At 33.0% G+C, this 18853-nt stretch overlaps 1 protein-coding gene across 2 annotated transcripts in view; it reads right to left on the bottom strand.

The window, feature by feature from the left end:
• Window positions 1–18853, bottom strand: part of Cep290 (Centrosomal protein 290kDa) — a 38654-nt gene that overhangs the window by 9984 nt on the left and 9817 nt on the right. For both annotated transcript variants that reach the window (XM_088269841.1, XM_088269842.1), the window contains exons 9-24: window positions 17966–18135; window positions 16555–16745; window positions 15061–15378; window positions 14258–14421; window positions 13849–13972; window positions 12052–12995; window positions 10928–11162; window positions 10176–10317; window positions 9197–9306; window positions 7901–8077; window positions 7241–7517; window positions 5304–5553; window positions 4270–4981; window positions 3686–3823; window positions 2723–3002; window positions 1165–1406 (exon numbers count right to left, since the gene is read on the bottom strand). In XM_088269841.1, the coding sequence (XP_088125967.1) occupies window positions 1165–1406; window positions 2723–3002; window positions 3686–3823; window positions 4270–4981; window positions 5304–5553; window positions 7241–7517; window positions 7901–8077; window positions 9197–9306; window positions 10176–10317; window positions 10928–11162; window positions 12052–12995; window positions 13849–13972; window positions 14258–14421; window positions 15061–15378; window positions 16555–16745; window positions 17966–18135 (4474 nt within the window). The remainder of the gene's footprint in view (window positions 1–1164; window positions 1407–2722; window positions 3003–3685; window positions 3824–4269; window positions 4982–5303; window positions 5554–7240; window positions 7518–7900; window positions 8078–9196; window positions 9307–10175; window positions 10318–10927; window positions 11163–12051; window positions 12996–13848; window positions 13973–14257; window positions 14422–15060; window positions 15379–16554; window positions 16746–17965; window positions 18136–18853) is intronic.

The raw sequence follows: 18853 nt of genomic DNA, 5'->3' as shown, positions 1-18853 counted from the left end.
ATTGATAAATAATAGTTGTGTGTTAATATTAAATTTAATAAAAACTTGCGTGTGCGACTTAGTGTGACAACCCTGAAAATTTGAAACTGGTTTAACTTCAAGAATAAAACTCTAACAATCGATGCGGGATATAATATTTGGTAAGTAAATTATAATTCAATAAAAACAACAAAAAAAAAATCTTTGGACAACTTTTTTTTTTCAAAAAAATACTTGGCCTGTTGAGCACTGCGGCGTAATTTATTTGCGGCCATGAAAAGGTTAATATTTATTTAATATCACCCTAGACTGGTCCCTGAAGCGCTGGAGTGATCACCTTGCCTTCATGTAAGTAACAATGAACATAACACTGCATCAATACGATGCAGTGCCCTATGCACCATTGGATGCGGATAAGAGTTAGAAGAGGATTATTTTCTGATAAAAAGTAATATCCTTGACCTTGATTTCCTGCACTTATATCATCTGAATCAATTCAAATGTATTCCACTACTCTCCGATATAAATCAAGTTAACACCGCATCGATGCGATGCGCTGGCCTATGCACCATTTGGGTACAGATAGGGGTGAAGAAGAGTAAGGTTAGATTTACGAGTTACAAGGTCTTCCAATATTAGCAGTGAAATGATATTAACACATTTCGGACGGGTGTTTTTTACGCCTGTGGACTGTTAAGACCTTAACAAAGAGATAGGTACATAATATTCATAAAAAAACATCAAATATATAATTCCTTCTTTTCTGACATTGAAATGAGGCCGACGCAGAAGGTAAAAATACTCTTCCCGTCCTATCAATTGACTCAACGGATAGAAATACCTTTCCCATCCATAGTGTGTTAAAAAACGTATATATTAATCATAAAAAAAAATATTAAGATTATTAATAAAACATTACAAACAATATCATAGCGGTTATATCTTCTTCCCTGGTCTCGATCCTGTGGATTGGTCTTGTAGCAACAGATGACATCTCTTTCGCCATTCTCGCCTATTTTCGGAAGTCCTCTTCAGCTCCTCGTACGTCGAGCAGCCCATGTCTTCGTATAAGTCGCTTAGCTGTTTGCGGCGTAGGCGTCCTCTGGCGTTTATTCCGTCGATCGTCCCCTCTATTATTTTGTGCAGGAAGCCCGAAAATATGGTAAGAAATAAATATTTACATACCAACCAGTCTGAAGTCGGTTACTAAGTTGCATACTGTTCCGGTCATTGTACATTCCCCTGTTGGAGTCAATGTCGCTGTTTAAGGAGTCTGAAGTTCCATCATTGCTGATCCTCTGGGAATGCACCATGACAGTGTCGAGGGCTATATTAGTGTCCTCTTCCTCCTCTAGTTCTGTGATGGACGACAGATCAAATGTGGGATCATTGGCCGCCACTACGGTCTGGAGATTTAAGATTTTTTGCTGAAACACCAAACGATAATAAGGATTTATGCATACTTTCTAGGGATGGAAAGAATGAGGGAGATGTTAAGAAGAGGATGAATACTAGGATCCAATTAAATGCTCTTGCCTTCTTAGGCGCAGGAAATAGAAGCATACTAAACTAGCCAGAAATCAAGGACGCCGAAGGACATTATGGCTGAAAAACCTACGACAATGGTTTGGCAGAAGCACCAAATCTCTGTTCCCAGCTGCAGCATCAAAATTGAAGATAGCCATGATGATCGCCGATCTTCGTTAGAAGTGGCACAGAAAAAAGAAAAAACTAGCCAGCTTAAAATAAACTAGCAGTGCATCATACAGTTGTGGTTTTTTAATAATTTAAAAATTTTAATGTTTTGAAATGATTGTGCATTTGAACTTCAAAAACCAAAACCTCATTGAATTGCAATTTCTGAAACGAATGAGCAGCAAAGTGTAATCTATGTAAGAAGAAATATAATCATAAAAGGTAAAACAGAGGGTCGATGAGGTGTGGGCAGAAGACAGATCTCCTGGCTTCGGAATATACGAGATTATAGTGCAAAGAGCACTGCACAAATTTTGTCAACTAAAATTGAATTATAACGAGTATTCATAAAGTTATTGGTTTTATTTGAGTTGCTAAGCTATTGTGGGTCTATATGGTGCAAAGAGCATTGTGTCAATTTGATTTTGTTAACTCAAATTGAATCATAACGACCTTTCATAAAGTTATTGGTTTTATTTGAGTTGCTAAGCTATTGTGGGTCTATATGGTGGAAAGAGCACTGTGACAAACAGATTTTGCTAACTCAAATTGAATTATAACGACCATTCATAAAGCTATTGGTTTTATTTGAGTTGCTAAGCTGTTTTGGGTCTATATGGTGCAAAGAGCACTGCGTCAAATTGATTTTGTTAACTCCAATTGAATTATAACGACTATTTATATAGTTATTGGTTTTATTTGAGTATACACAATGACTTATCCAGACAACTATCCTGAAAAAAAAAAACAAGAAAAGTGTGATCTTGATCGTAAATCTGATAAAATCAAGATGCTCATTAGGTACACTCTAGGATAATATGAAATGATAGGTTTATCCAAACATGGCACGATCAGGTATGCCAAATACTTGAAAGTGGTCAGGTTAGGAGTCGTAACAATCGGCGGGTATGTATGAGGAGATGCATGAACGTGGAAGAGGCTAAGAATGTTTGCAAAGACAGAGTAGTATGGCGTTCTATTCCCTCTGCCTGCCCCTGCGGGAAGCGGCGTGATGGTTAGTTAGTAAGTTTTTTTTAGGTTTATCTACCTTCAAATTCCCGTTCACAGTGTGTAACCTCCTGATGACCTCTTCCCTGTCGGCCATTTGCCTCGCAACGGCCATTTTGTTTTGATTTAGCTCCGCCCTCAGGTCCCCTATGCTCCTCTTGGCGACGTTGAGTTCCGCCAGCCAATGGGAGGCTTCCGTCCTGTATGACGTAACCTCTTCAATGTGTTTTTCCTCCAGCCGTCTGTTAAGTGTTTCCAAATCGGAGAAGCGTTCCGCGGACAATGTTTTCCAACGCTCGCATTCCGATCTTGAAGATAATCTGGAAGAGGAAAATAGATTATGTCTACTTTAAACAGAAGTGAAATTACAAACGATAACAACCAGCAATACAAGTAAGAGATAATTATATTAGAACATTTTAAAGCAGAAAATCCTCATTCTCAAGGGGTTCCTACATACTATTTTTCTACTTCCCATCATGATATCCTTGACTGCGCTGCCCGTAGCGCTCCAACCAGTGCTTGATGCTGTGTTAACCTGTTAACCGTACACTAGTGTTCCGCGGCACAAACTTAGCGGAACAATGGTATATACGATAAGAGGGAAAAATAGAAATAGCAGCAATGGCTAATGTAATCGGGGTTGCATACCCGTACTCGCACTTGAGTGAGTAAGTTTTACACCATTTATACTACTGTACAATCTGGTAACAATACCTGAAGTTTTCTGATCTACAGCCTTTTTGGAGAATGCAATTGATAAACGGTTACTAAACACAATTAATTTCATTAATTGATTCGGCAGTCACTTTGTGGTAATATTTATCTATTTTTAATTTAAGTTTAACTTGGTGTTTGAAAATGATGCAGAATGCATCGAAACATGTGTCACAATAGATCTTATGAAATAGTGGTACGTACCAATTAAAGCTTAAATCAAAAACAATTAATTACATTAAAAGACAATATTATTTTGGATAAATTCAGTTTAAAAAAATCTTACACAGCCGCATGTCCATTCTCAAAATCTCTTTGGAGTTGAAAACATCTTTCTTCCAATTGTAATATTTTTCCTCTATATTTCTCTATGGTACTGTTGTAACTCTCAACATGAGACGGAGCCGTCATCAAGTCTTTTAAACTAAAATAAAGAAAAATTCCAAAACATAATTTAATATGAAGCATAAACATTTATAGTGTAAAAATAATGCTTAGCAATAACAAACCATTATTTAAAAATGTACCTTCTCTAATAACTTTCAAGAAACGTTTGAGGCATTACGATTTACCATTAGAATCCTAACTGTCCATCAAACCTCCTCCCTTAGTTTTTCCCTCTACCTCCTTCCTTAAACTCCCTTTTTCCTTTGCCTCCTTATTATCTTCTTTTGTAATTTATGTTTTTTTTAATGTTCAAGTACTATCTACCCTCAGATTGCAAACAGCTATATGTATATGGTATCAAACGTTTTGATCAATATCACTAGTCTGTTTTTGGTTGGTTGGAAGATATTGCTTTTTAGCAATAAGCCTGCCAATGTATTTACTATTTTCTGTAGATGAAGTTTAAATAATTAAATAAATTACCTGTTATATTCTCGTTCCAGAGATTCAAGTTGAATCCTCATGTCAAACATTTGTTTTTGAGCTATTGCATTTGTTTTCCCGTGTTCTATTTTCTCTGCTTCCAACAATTTTTTATACTCTTCTATGGACCAATCTTTCTCAGCTTCGATATTCTTCAAACTCATCAAAACCTTTTGCAACTGTTCAGCTTCATTTTCGTGATTCAATTTCTCAGTTTCATCGGCGACAGCGGGTATATCTTCATTGATACGTAACTTTGCTTGTAAACTGTCAATGATTTTATCCTTGTCAATCAACAGCTGTTCGGAGGCGGCCATCTTGGATTCGAGTAGACACTTTTCAGTTTGTAAATTTAAAACTTGTTCGGCTCTTTCCGCTGCCAGAGTGAGTGCTGATTTCAAATCATTTTGCGAAATTTCCAGCTGATTATTTAAGTCAATATTTATTTTGTCCTCATTATTAATTTCGTATACTTCGAAATCTGTTTGACAGATGGCGTTTTCTAAATCACAGGGTGTTACAGGATCGGTTTGAATGACTACGGTAGTCCTTTCTGGCGATTTTATTGCAGTTTTTTCAGATATTTTTATTGGAGAACCTGGTAAATTCACTTCAGTTTCTATCAAAGATTGAACTTTGTCATTGAATCTATGCGTTGGAGATGTTTTGACAAAGGTTCGCGGTTTCGGCGTGGGTTTATGCAAGGGTGGATCTAAAATCATAATAATCGAATCAATATGGACTTTTTTCCCGGAATAAAGTCATTAACCCAGTTAACACATTTCAGATGGGTATTATTTTACGCCTGCGGACCACTGGCGATGGGATTTGATAATTACATATTGGTTTATAATATTCATATAAAAACATTGGATAATTCCTTCTTTTCTGCCTTTGAAATGAGGCCAGCGCAGTAGGTAAAAATACTTTTCCCATCCGAAGTGTATTAAGATCATTTTGTAATATATTTCCGGAAAAGGTTCCATAAATGGTTTTGAGATAGAATCAAAAATAGATTCGAAAGATATATTTACCATTGGCTTGATTGATGTCATCAGAGTCAATATCCGTCAATTCCACAATCGAGGAAGATCTCTGAATATGGAAAGGAGATATATCCAAATCTGAAGGATTTTGACGATTGGAGGACTTTCCAAATGCAAAGGTCAGCATCAGCAGACTTTCCTCCAGTGAATCTACTTTATTTTCCAAAATATCACGACCATCCATTAAAGTTTTAACTTTGGAATCTAGTAATGTTTTTTCTCTTCTCCATTTAGATTCCTGAAAAACAGAATTATTAGTACTCAGATGTTCGGCGCGGTAATCCTGAATTCTAGTAATCTATACTGTCATATTTAATAGATTTATATTATCCACTGACACTTCGTGATGGAATTGCATTTTTAATTTATTATTAGATTAAAACCAATATTTTTAGCTTTTCCACTTTTTTATTTGACCAGCGACCGGGTTTCGTCGTTACCGACATCATCAGACTGGTGAGAGGCTATACAAATTGTTATGTTATATATAAAAGAAGGCAGGAGTTGATAACCATGATTTGATATAATTTTATGAGAAATTAATTTAATTTGAGTGAATTTAAGTATTGTATGATATTTAAAATATTTTTTATAAAGGTTTTTTTGTATTGAAAGCACGATTTTATAATATATTATAACTTTATATAAAATCGTGCTTTCAATACAAAAAAACCTTTATAAAAAAATATTTTAAATATCATACAATACTTAAATTCACTCAAATTAAATTAATTTCTCATAAAATTATATCAAATCATGGTTATCAACTCCTGCCTTCTTTTATATATAACATAACAATTTGTATAGCCTCTCACCAGTCTGATGATGTCGGTAACGACGAAACCCGGTCGCTGGTCAAATAAAAAAGTGGAAAAGCTAAAAATATTGGTTTTAATCTAATAATAAAAATGTCATATTTAATATTATGTGTCAGGTTGTGGTCCCGTGGTTAGTATCGCGGACTATTGAGTCACAGTTTCTCGGCTCGAACCCACTCTACCATAATTTGAAACCTATTTCTAATAATGAGCCGCTTAGGCTCACAAAAATATGTAGTATGAAATTGAAAATAATAAAAGCACAAATATTTCTCTTTTATTTAGAAAAAAATGTTACCTTTGGCACCAAACGCGTAAGACAGATTACCTTGCTATCATGTTTTTTGCAATCAATATGACAAGACTTAAGAGTCCGCTACACTAACCACGGGACCACAACCCCTATTTTATTTTATATAAGGCTCCCATGTATAAATTATCTCTAGACATTAGTTAACTATCTGCCCAGGCCATGGAAACCCCTCCAATGCCCACGGGGTCCATATGGGCCCAGATGAAATGTATTATATTATTGATTATTGCTCGACTACTGTATATTTTTTCGGGCTGGCAACACTTATTTTGTAACACTGTCAATACTGCTTCATACCAGTTTACATTTATTCGGTTATTTCTAATATAATTTTTTTTTTTCATTAATAAAAAAAGAAATTGGATATTAGAAATAACCGAAAAAAATCCTGGGCAGTTAAGCAGTCGAAAATTTCTGGCCCATATGGACCCTAAGGGCAGTCGCGGGTTAAGGCTAAATATTCTATATTTCATTTTGAAAGAAAGTTAACGCTGCTTATTTCAGAAGAGGTATTTATAATACTTAGTGAGGATAGTGTCTAATATGTTTGCTTATATGTGATTTCAATTTAAGGGCATAAAATAATCACTTAAGCCAGCCAAATGCCAGGCCGTAAGCCATGGGATGCTCAGACTTCCATCTTCTTTCACATAAAAAAGAACGATACATGTTTCGTATAAAGTTGAGACACCTATAATATTCCCTTTTACTGTTGCAAATAAAACATTGAAAAATTTATTATGATAAATGCCGATTCTTGACACTGAACTGAATGAAAAAAATATCAAAAATACCTTCAATTTGTATTCAAGAATGTGTGGACACTGTAGAATATCATTGTTTAAACATAGCACATCTCCGTTTTGTAATAATTTTACACATTCTTCAGCATTATAAACATCCTCTGTAGATATTTTACTTTCTCTTTCTTTCAACTCTGCTTCAAAATCTTCCAGTTCCTTGCTCTTCTTTTTTATTTCTTCTTTAGTGTTGTGGATATTCTCCAAATAGGACAGGGGAATGGAACATTGGTACTGGTCTCTTAATGACTGCAACGCTGAGCTTAGAAAACTAAAAAATACAAATTAACATCAATTTACCGCTTAATTAACATCAAATTACTCCGCTACCGTTCTGGAGGTCCCGGCTTCGATTCCCAAGGGGGGATAAACAAATAAATATAAGTGATTTATTCACTCTAATATTTATTTAATATTACCCTTGTTTGATACCTGAAGCGGAGGGCTGATCACCTTTCCTTCATGTGTTAACAATCAAGATAACTTTGCGTTTATATGATGCAGTGCCCTATCCACCATCGAGTGCGGATAAGGGTTAGAAGAAGAAGATTTTTTAATAAATTTCGATAGTAAAAAAAAAATGTAAAATCCAAACTTACCTAACCTAACCAGACTATGAATTCTGATAATGGTTGCAAAAACTTCTTTACTAACCTTATTTTGAAGTTTGTTCTTGAAACATAATTATCAAACTGTATTTCTTTTTCATGTACAATACTCTCCAGTCTCCTTGTCCTGTCTCTTTCTTTCTTGAGTGACGTTGTCAACTTCTCGCGTTTCTTGTGCATTTCCGCCGTGTGTAAGTGAGACACCAATATTTCACCACTTAATCTAAAAAAAATACAATAATCGTTAAATCTGGTTTTTGAGAAATGCATCTATCTGACTTGTTTTTTTATCTGCGATATTTAAAAAAAATATTACAGTCAAGTGCAAAATTTAAGGGACTATATTTAAGCAAAAAATAATTATGTTAAAAATAAAGATATCGCTCACTCCTTTCAAGAACGTCATAAATCAAAAAACCTGATTTTTCAGGAGAACGTTTTTAAAGTTTAAAAATAAAATACAATGTATTAAAAATAAATATCAAGCCACTTATTGAACTTTTTACTGTGCAACAGATCTTTTTAGGTAAAACCTGAAGGTTTTTTCTCCATATGAAAAATATTTAGTATATTTTATTTATTGTTTCGGCATTAACTTTGTGGTAAGACATATTTCAATAATTAAAGAAAACACTTCGTTTTTTACCACTTGAGTTTTATTATAGACTACATGTTTCAGAAGTTAAACTTCCATCATTCAGGTCTGTATAATAACTAAAATATAAAATATAAAATTTTTCTATAAATATTTTATTTATAGAAAAATTTTATATTTTATATTTTAGTTATTATACAGACCTGAATGATGGAAGTTTAACTTCTGAAACATGTAGTCTATAATAAAACTCAAGTGGTAAAAAACGAAGTGTTTTCTTTAATTATTGTAATATTTAGTATATTTAAAAAAAAATCATTAAACAATAAACACTTATATTAACACTATTATTATAGTTCTACTTATAATACCTATACCCTTATACCCTTTACTATGACCTAAATTATATTGTATACCCACACACAAGCCATGCCTTTGTGGGATCTTTTTTTGTATTAATATTAATATTTTATTCATATTTTTTTGTATTTGAATTTATATCATGTAATGCAAAAGAATTTAAAATAAAGAAAGAAAAAAAATACCTTTTCTTCAAAATGCAAAAACAACACTTTCTGCCCTGTAGCGGGTAAATATTAAGTTAAAAATATGCCTCTTTTTCTGGGATACAGTACATTTTCTGGGCATTCCGAAAACATGCACAACTGAAAATTGACAATTTTTGATTTATGACGTTCTTGAAAGGAGTGAGCGATATATCTATCATTATTTTTTATTGTACAATACCTGGCAATGATGGCCTTGTTGTCATTACAAGATTGAAGGTCTAATATTTGATGGCGTAGAATATTCATTTCCAGATCGCTGACCAATTTATCATGTTGAATATCGTTGGACTGAAATAAATATAACAATTAATACAGCATTTGAGTATGAGAGAATTTCACTACGTGAATTTCTTATTCCACTGTATAAATTACAAGATAGTGAAAAAAGTGAAGAAAGATTAGTTTAACGAATTTAAAAGTCTAATGTAAAACAACAGCAGTGTTAAACAATTATACGTATGTAGGTAAAAAAAACTTTAATAAACTTCCGGAAAACTAAAAATCTATAAAATATATCAAACCTTTAAAACTAAATTTAAAAAATATATAAGACTCACCCCTACCTAGACTCCAAACCAAGGAATATTTATTTATTATTTTTAATTTACTTTGTTTATTTCTAATTTACTTTGTAAATATTAAAAAAAAATGTAAAACGAACTCCCTCTCTGAACGCAAGTATCTTCTTTATTAGAGAAGTATAAACGCTATATTTGAAATGTTTTGTATATTTACCAACTATTTTGTATTATTCAAATATTTATTTTGTAAAAATAAAATTCAATAAAAAAAAAATTAAAAAAATGTAGTTGAAAATAGAAGCAGAGGAAGACCGAGAAAAACTTGGTATGATCAAGTATTTAATACTTGGGTCAGGAAAGTGGTCAGGTCAGGTCAGTCGGAATAATCGGCAGGTATGTATATGAGGAGATGCATGAATATAGAAGAGGCGAAGATTGTTTGCAAAGACAAATTGGTGTGGCGTTCTATTCTCTCTGCCTACCCCTACGCAAGCGGCGTGATGGTTATTTATTTAATTTTCCATCCAAATATAGGCCTTGTAGACAGTAGTGAATGCACAGGCCTCTACACTGTGAAGGAAGTAGGCTTGAAACGGGCCACTAATAATAAAAAAGGAACAAATGTAATGTTTTTACCTGATTTATAAGTGCAGTCAGTTCTGAAGACAGTTTTATATTTTCTAACTTGAGTTGCTCATTTTCTTTATTTAGTTTTGTGATATTCTCACTGTCCACTATTTCCCCTTCTTCCAATCCATGAAATGACTGAACTTTATTGCTATTCGAGTAAAGAAAATAAAACAAATTAATTGAGTGTAAGAAATCCGTAGAAAACTAAACCAACCTATGACAAGTCATTAGCCCTGTAAATACTCAGACTTCTATATTCTTCTTCGTCTATGTTGAGATATCAAAATGTAAAAATAACTCCTAATTGGAGAAACCCATATTTGTGAACAAGCACTTGGACACACTGAAAATATTGTGAACAAAATAAGCGTAATTACTTGTACAGGTACATCAACACTATGAAGTCTAGTCTACCACATTGGTGTTCAGGGGAAACTATAGAGAAATGACAGTTACACTACATTGGTGCTCAAAACTATCAGGCAAATGTCAGCGATACTACTGCGTTGCCATGTTCAAAGCTCTGCGCTGGCCTCACTTCAAAGTCAGAAAAGAAGAAATTTTGTAATGTTTTTATATGAATATTATATACTAATCTCTTCGTTAAGGTCAAAACTATATGTAAACAATTATCGAATCCCGTCGCCAGTGTAAAAAACACACATTTTTTGTGTGTTAACTAGCAAAAATGAGTTATTTGAGTTATGAAATACTCTTGCAATATTAGCAATTAAATAAAATAAAAACTTCAACGTTACACTAATTCCATTTGCTTCTTTTGCGAGTCCACGTTTAGCGTTTCAAGAGAGGATATCCTGTGATTGGCCGCTGCCAGTATTTGGTTAGTCTCGTCCAATTTTGTATGAGCGTTGTTCACTTGCGTCGACAGCAAGCTGTTGATGCTCTCCAGGTACTTGACTTTCTGCTGGGCCATGATCAGTTCCGTCTTGCAGTCAGAGAGACTGGCAGAGATGGACTGGAGATTCTGATCAGCTAAATGTAAAAGAAAAGAGTAATGCGGTTGGTTTCGTGTTAATTGATTGAAAATCAGATTGTATAAGATGTATGTGATAAAAATAATATACTATAAAAAAAAACTCAAAAAAATGTCTTGTTATTTAAATTCATAAGAATTGAGAATCAAAATTTTGGAATTTTTAATTGGATTTTGAACAATCAGGATTTGGAGTGTTGGAATATTACTATTGAGTTTTGGAGTTTTGGAATATAGTTTTGGAACACTCCCGTAATGGAAGCGCCCTTGATAATTCAATTATTATTAATGTGATTATTCACAAAAACAGCAACAATTAAACTGACCATTTTAATGTTTTTTTATTGAATGTTAAGGTTTTTAATTGGTTAGGGTGAGGTTGTGGTCCCATGGTTAGTGTCACGGACTCTAAGTCAGAGTTTCACGTTTCGAACCCACTCTACCACAATTTGATACCTATTTCTAATAATGAGCCGCCTAGGCTCAAATAAATACATAGCATGAAATTGAAGTATTTTTGTAAATAATAAAACACAAATATTTCTCTTTTTTTTAAAAAAACGTATGCACCGTGATTTATAGAGTAATCTTTGAGCGTCAGAATTTTGCATGTTTGGATATCAAAAATCAAAATTTCGAGTGGTGGGATTCATATCCCAAAATAATTCTAAAAAATTTAATAAATAAAAAAATCTGACTTCTAATTTTTTAGTACACATTGACAGATATTGAAGACTAAGTACGGAATTTGAGTGTTGGGATAAGAAAGGTTAGAATGTTGAGTGTCACGATATTAAGAGTAAGAATTTCAGATGTAAGGATGTGTTTAGATATTGCACATCCAACATTAAGTGTTAAGAAGTGGAAATAATTATATAACAAAAATACCTGATTTTGAATTTTCAGCCATAATGTTCAATTGCTTTTCTTTTTTCAATAAAGACTCCAACTCCTTCTTTTCATTTATCAACAAATCACATTTCTTATTTACTAATTCCACATTGAATCCATGTTCTTCTATGTCACCAACATCGCCTTTGATATCCTTACTTGAGTTTAACATAATCCTATACTTAATTTCGTAATCATTCAACTTTTCATTTTGCTTTAGAAAAACATCGAGAGGCATTGACTTCCGAAGGCTGTTTCGTAAATCAGCCACGTGAAACATGAACTTTTGGCAGTCGAGTTCGTAAACTTTAATCTTGTCGTACATTCTCTTTTTAGTGTAAAACAACTCGGATTTTAGTTCTTCATTATTAATGCGGACAAACTTCAAAGTCTCTTCTAAATACTTGTTCCTTCTTTCGAAATAGCTCTTTTCTCCTAAAAGTAGGTTCAATTGGGTCATATCCACCTCGGCTATGCTTAATTCGCGCGAATCATTCGGGCTTTTGGATTTGTTAGCGGGATAATTTTGGGCATTGAAACATTCGAGAGATGTGTTTAGATTTTCAATCTCGTTCTTGTATTGATTTTCTAAGACCAGCCATTTATTTTTATCCTCCGCACTTCGCGTAAAAACCTCAATCATATTATCGTATAAAATTTCAAACTGCCGATGGAAATGTTTAAGAGTATTGTTCAAAGTTTGCGAATGGGATTTTTCGGCCGATTTTAAATACGTATCTTTTATGGTTTTTGCATTTGTAAAATCGAATTCTATATTATCGTCACTGGATGAAGGTTGAGAGACATGAACATTTTGGTTCTCTCTGCTGGTTATTTCGGGAATACTTTGTTCATGTTCTTTTTCAGATAATTTCTTTTCGAGTACTAAATTTTTCTGCGATTCTTTAGCAAGTAAATCTATCGTCAATAGAATTTCTTTTCTGTAAGTAAAAATAAAATGAAAATAAATTTCAGCCCTGGAAACATAATCGATTTTTTATATTTATAAGCGTTATGAATTTACCACTACACTTTGTATAGAGTCTACAACATTTTGAGTGTGTCCAAATACTTGTTCACAAAATCTGGATTATCTCCAATTATAGGAGTTATTTTCATAAAAAATAAATAAATAAATAAATAAAATAATAATATGAAAATAGCTCCTGTAATTGGAGATAATTCAGATTTTGTGAACAAGTATTTGGACACACTCAAAATGTTGTAAATAAATTATCTGGTCAAATTGTAAGCTTAAATAATAAAAATGAAAATGGTATTTTCTGGCATTTCTCATGTGTGTGATTATAATCCAGGATTCGGATCTCACATACTAATATAAGAGTTTCTGCTTAGTAAAAAGCTTCTTTACATCTCACCAATAGATGTCTGTGGTGAAGTTCTAGTGATTCAAGAACAAGGTTTCTAAATTGGTTCATATATATAGAACATCCAAGAATTTGAGTAGTGTGGTTGTCAATAATGGGTAGAATTGGTGAATGTTACACGTGTGTAAAGTGATTACTTAAACCAGCCTATGACGGTCGTCAGCCCCGTAAATGCCCGGACTTCCATATTCTTCTTCATCTTTGATGAGATGTAAAAAAATAATATTGTCTAGTCAAAATTTTATTATACATATGATGAAAAATATCAAAAATCTTTTTCAGGTATCACCCAAAATTGGGTGCTTTGCCAAAAATAAACAAAAAAAAAAATAATTGAAATAGTGAAAATGTATTTTATATTCTAAGTCAACCTTCATGGTTATATTGATACGTAAAAATAACAAACCTAGCTTCAGTCAGCATAACTCTTAAATTATTTTCCTCCAATGTGGATGTAGAGATGCTATTATCCAAAGCTTGTATCAATTTTTCTAAACAAATTGAGCTCAAATCAGTTGGTGATGTCAGAGCTGAAATTATATAAATCATTTTATTGAAAAGTTTTAACATTTTTGTCAAAAGGTCAAAAGGAATCCTGAAAAAAGTTTCCTTTTGTGTATTTTTTATGCTTGTTACAAACTGAAAATAAAGAAGATATAACAACATAAGCATAAATAAAACTTTTCCAATTGCGAAATACACAAAAATTTTAATTATTGGTACAATTTTTTATGACAACTCAATTTCGGGACATTAAAAATGCTGAAAAATACTTATTATCATGGATATAGTTAATAGACTTTTGCTGTAGGTACCTTTTTGTTTGATGGCGTCAAACATTTGACGTAGGCCTTCCCTCAAGACCTCATTTTCTTTAAAAACTCTCTGGTAATCTACATTCATTTTCACATCTATTTCTTCTTTGAAAACTTCCTTTTCAAAAACAGGAGGATAATGTTTATCTACGGTATCATTTCCACTGAAAAATAACATTTAAATAACAAAAAAGTTTGGTAATACCATATTTTTCTTAAATAAAAGTTTTTTTTTAAAAGATTAGGAGTTATTTTTCATAATATTTTTATAAAAAATAACTCTAAAAATTGGAGATAATCCAGATTTGTGAACAAGTATTTGGACACACTCAAAATGTTGTAAATAAATTAACTGGTCAAATTATAAGCAAAAATAATAAAAATGAAAATGATATTTTCTGGCGTTTCTCGTGTACATATGTGATTTTAATCCAGAATTCGGACCTCACATACTAATTTTCTGCTTAATAAAAAGCTTTTATACATCTCACCAATAGATGTCTCTAGTGAAATTCTATTGATTCAAGAACAAGGTTTCTAAATTGGTTCATATATATATTGAACTTCCAAGAATTTGAGTAGTGTGGTTGTCAATAATGGGAAGAATTGGTGAATGTTACACGTATATAAAGTGATCTCTTAAACCAGCCTATGATGGTCGTCAGGCCCGTAAATGCCCAGACTTCCATATTCTTCTTCATCTTTGATGAGATGTCAAAAAATAATATAAAAATAACTCCTTTAACTTAAGAGTCCGCAACACTAACCACGGGACCACAACCCGACACTAGTTAAATGCGTACCTTTCGTTGATCAAATCCCCGGACCCGTCATTATTCAAGCTCGTTTCGTTCTCAAATGCTTGCTGGGCCATATTATCCTCTGCCAGAATGGCCGCCAAGAAGTGCTCCGGCAGCTTGATGCCCAGACTCTTGATGTAGCTGGCCAACTTTCGGATGCACTTGTCCTTCTGTCGGAGCTGGATCTGGAGAGATATCCTCTGCTCCTCCAGTGCGGAGACCTTCCTCAAGGATGCGTTCAGCTCTTTCTTGCGTCTGTTGTGACGGGACAGTACGTCGGCAGTCGAAATTGGATGTTCAGGTGAAAGGTTTAGTTTAGTTCTGTAGTTAAATAAAATATTTATTTTGGAGCAATATGTATAAAACAATTTTTTTTACATTTTATAATGGCCCAGCCATTTTGTCATTCGCACATTTACAGTCCTACCTAGAAAGTCGAGGGACTCGTCATGTGTTGTCCGGCTTTGGTGCGAGATGCGTTCCCATGGCCATAAATCGGTACAACATTTTATGATTCCCTATCCCAAAGCAAGAGGGTTTTTAAATAATCTAATTTCGTATTTCATAAGAATCGGGTGTAACATAACTTAACAGAGCTGTTTGGAAACACATGAGTATTGACTGCCGTATTATTTGTTATTAAATAAACATATATATAAATAGTCTATACCGTGTTATTAATTAATACTCGCTTCAGTCCAACCTGCCTCCTGACAAAAGGGGACTCAAGTGTCCTGTTTAATTTGGGCGTCAACAAGTGCTATCACAAGTGTCGTCGCGCATGTAGCATGCATCCCCATTACAATTTTCGTATAGACAAATAAAGCAAATTTATAGAAATTATATGTTTTCAATGAAATGTCTAACATTTTTAATCATCGCTTTATTTGAAGATTAAAAGGCAAAAATATTTCATTTTTAATTTAAGTTTTACTCGGTAAATACCACTATTTCTTATAATCTATTGTGACATATGTTTCGATATTCCGCATCACTTTCAAACACTGTTTAAAATGATGCTTAATGCATTTAAACACGTGTCACAATACATTTTAAAAAAAAAGTGGTATTTATTTAAGTAAAACTTAAATTAAAAATTCATAGATCTTTACCACAATGTGACTGTCGAATCAATTAAGGCGGGATGATCGATAGCTTGTAACTTAATTTTCTTTAAACCCAGATAACGTTTGACGTAATTTAATTTTGTTGTTTAAAACACTGTTTTTTGTAAAGAAAAAAAAAATCTTCAAAATAAATATATGGTTTTGAAAAGAAAAGAGTTGAAAAAAATAAATGTACATATTTTTAATAAATATGTAAAAAATATATTATTCCAAAATATATTTTCTAAAAAAATATTGTATGCGGACACACATGTAGCTACCCGCGCAGTCGGTCACGTACTTAATTTTATATTTGCGAGTACACCCTTAATGAAGTAGGATTAAAATTCGCACCTAAGATAACTCAAGTGAAAATAACAAAAATATTCACCTCATAACAGAATTCTCCAGCTGCATTTGGTCCAGGACATGGGTGAACTTGTTATTCTCAGCCACTAATTGGTGAATGTGATCATCCCTCACTTTGATCTGCTGTTTGGCCTTCTTGTTGGCTTCCAGGGCATCTTTCAATCCACTCTCGCTATGTTCGTATTGATTTATCAGCTTCAAAGCTTCCACTAACTGAGAAATTATTATTACAAAGAGATTTTCAATAAATTTAACAGTTTTTTAAAGATATTACAATATGAATATATAAAATACATAAATGTATATTGAAAAAATTAACCGTTTTTTTTTTCATTGAGATAATGTTTATTTAGCAGAAGCCAATCCCTAAATTACTTATCTATTTTAAAATATATAATTATTTTTAAGAAATTTTGCAAATAGGGGTGTTTCCATTTATACAAGTATGTATTCTTGTCTTGCTACTTTTTTACCTCTTGTCATAATATTTATCCCTTTTACTTTTATTGTATTTTTAAATATTATAAATATTTAAATATGTATACATAAACGATTTCATTTGTATATATGTATGAGTCTGTACATGTATTAAATATGAAACTATGTAAATGTCCCAAAATGAGTATTGTATTTTGTAACTCATGGTAATATTAAAAGCATGAATATGTCTTCTTCAAACTCCAAACCCTTATCTGTACCCCAATGGTGCATAGGGCACTGCATCATATAAAATCAGTGTTATCTTGATCATTAACAAATGAAGGAAAGGTCATCAGCCCTGCACTTCAGGTACCACTCTGGGGTAATATTGCATAAATATTAGAGTGAAAAATCACTTATAATATATTTATTTTATATCCCCCCCGTGGGAATCCAACCCGGCACCTCCAGTACAGTATCCGAGTGTGCTAACCATTACACTGCGAAGGCAGACATGTACTTAAATATTTTACAAATAGATAATAAAATATTCAATACATAACATTCAATGTGTATTCAATATTTAATACATTTCGCTCACTCCTTTCAACTACATAATATATATATATATATAAAAAACATCAATTTTCAGTTGTGCATGTTTTCGGTATACCCAAAAAATGTACTATATCCCAGCAAAAGAGGCATATTTTTAACTTAATATTTGCCCGCTACAGGGCAGAAAATGTTGTTTTTGCATTTTGTAGAAAAGGTGTTGTTTAATTATTTTTTTTAAATATAATAAATATTTTTCAAATGGAGAAAAAACCTTCAGGTTTTACCTAAAAAGATCTGTTGCATAATAAAAAGTTCAATAAGTGGCTTGATATTTATTTTTAATACGTTGTGTTATATTTTAAAACTTTAAAAACATTCTCCTGAAAAATCGAGTATTTTTATTTATGACGTTCTTGAAAGGAGTGAACGATTTGATAATATCATTTCATCTATACCTCTGCCTCTTTGACCTTCAGACACTCCTCCAGATCATCTCTGTCTACCAAACTTCTCTCCATTTCGGCCCGGAGCCTCTCTAGCAGGCGGCTGTCTTCCGTTTCCTGGGAAATGCCCATCTTCAGTCTCTCCACGGCCACCTCCAGAGCGGCCCTGGCACTCTTCAGCCCTTCGGGAAGAAAAATTGCTTACTACAATTATCTTTTTTATTGAGATCGTGAAGATTCAAATGGGATATTACTTTTCTTAACACTTTGCATGCCTAACACGGATCCGTGTATCATGCGTCTAGCGCATGGTGCCCACTACACAGATCCGTGATCGCGCACATCAACATACAAACGCGTCAGTCTATTGCGTACACTGCTGCCGAGAATTGGATACACAAATCCGTGTGATAGGTATAAATGGGCAAATATATCACAAAATTTTTTTTACAAAAATTTATTTAATTGGTAATAAAGACACTTATTACTGCTGGAAACAAGAAGAAAAAAATCTAGCATGTTTTAAAGAATTAACATTATTTTAAAGCAGTGAACGTGTTCAATTATCCCTAGTTTAGCCATATATTCTTTTGTTATACCGTAGAACGGGGCTACTTGAACTTTAATGTGTTACTTGAGCCCAGTACAAAAAAATATTTAGATCTGTATTTGGTCTACAATAATGAACGTATCGACATGATTCATTGTTTCCCTGACAGGTGACACTTATTGTCACGATACGTTCATTATTGTAGTCCAAATAAAGATTTAAATCTCTATTTTATACTGGGCTCAAGTAACACATCAAAGTTCAAGTAGCCCCGTTCTACAGTACCTTCATTTGTCTGACGGAACGCATTTCAACGGCATTCACTCTACTTTCATCCTTCTTTTGCCACT

This window comes from Brachycentrus maculatus, unplaced genomic scaffold (assembly GCF_059751285.1).
Source record: "Brachycentrus maculatus isolate JH-2025_06_01 unplaced genomic scaffold, ASM5975128v1 h1tg000365l, whole genome shotgun sequence".
In the NCBI taxonomy this organism is placed as follows: Eukaryota; Metazoa; Arthropoda; class Insecta; order Trichoptera; family Brachycentridae; genus Brachycentrus; species Brachycentrus maculatus.
The sequence above is the reverse complement of the archived record's forward strand: the minus strand, read 5'-3'. Positions and strand labels throughout refer to the sequence as shown.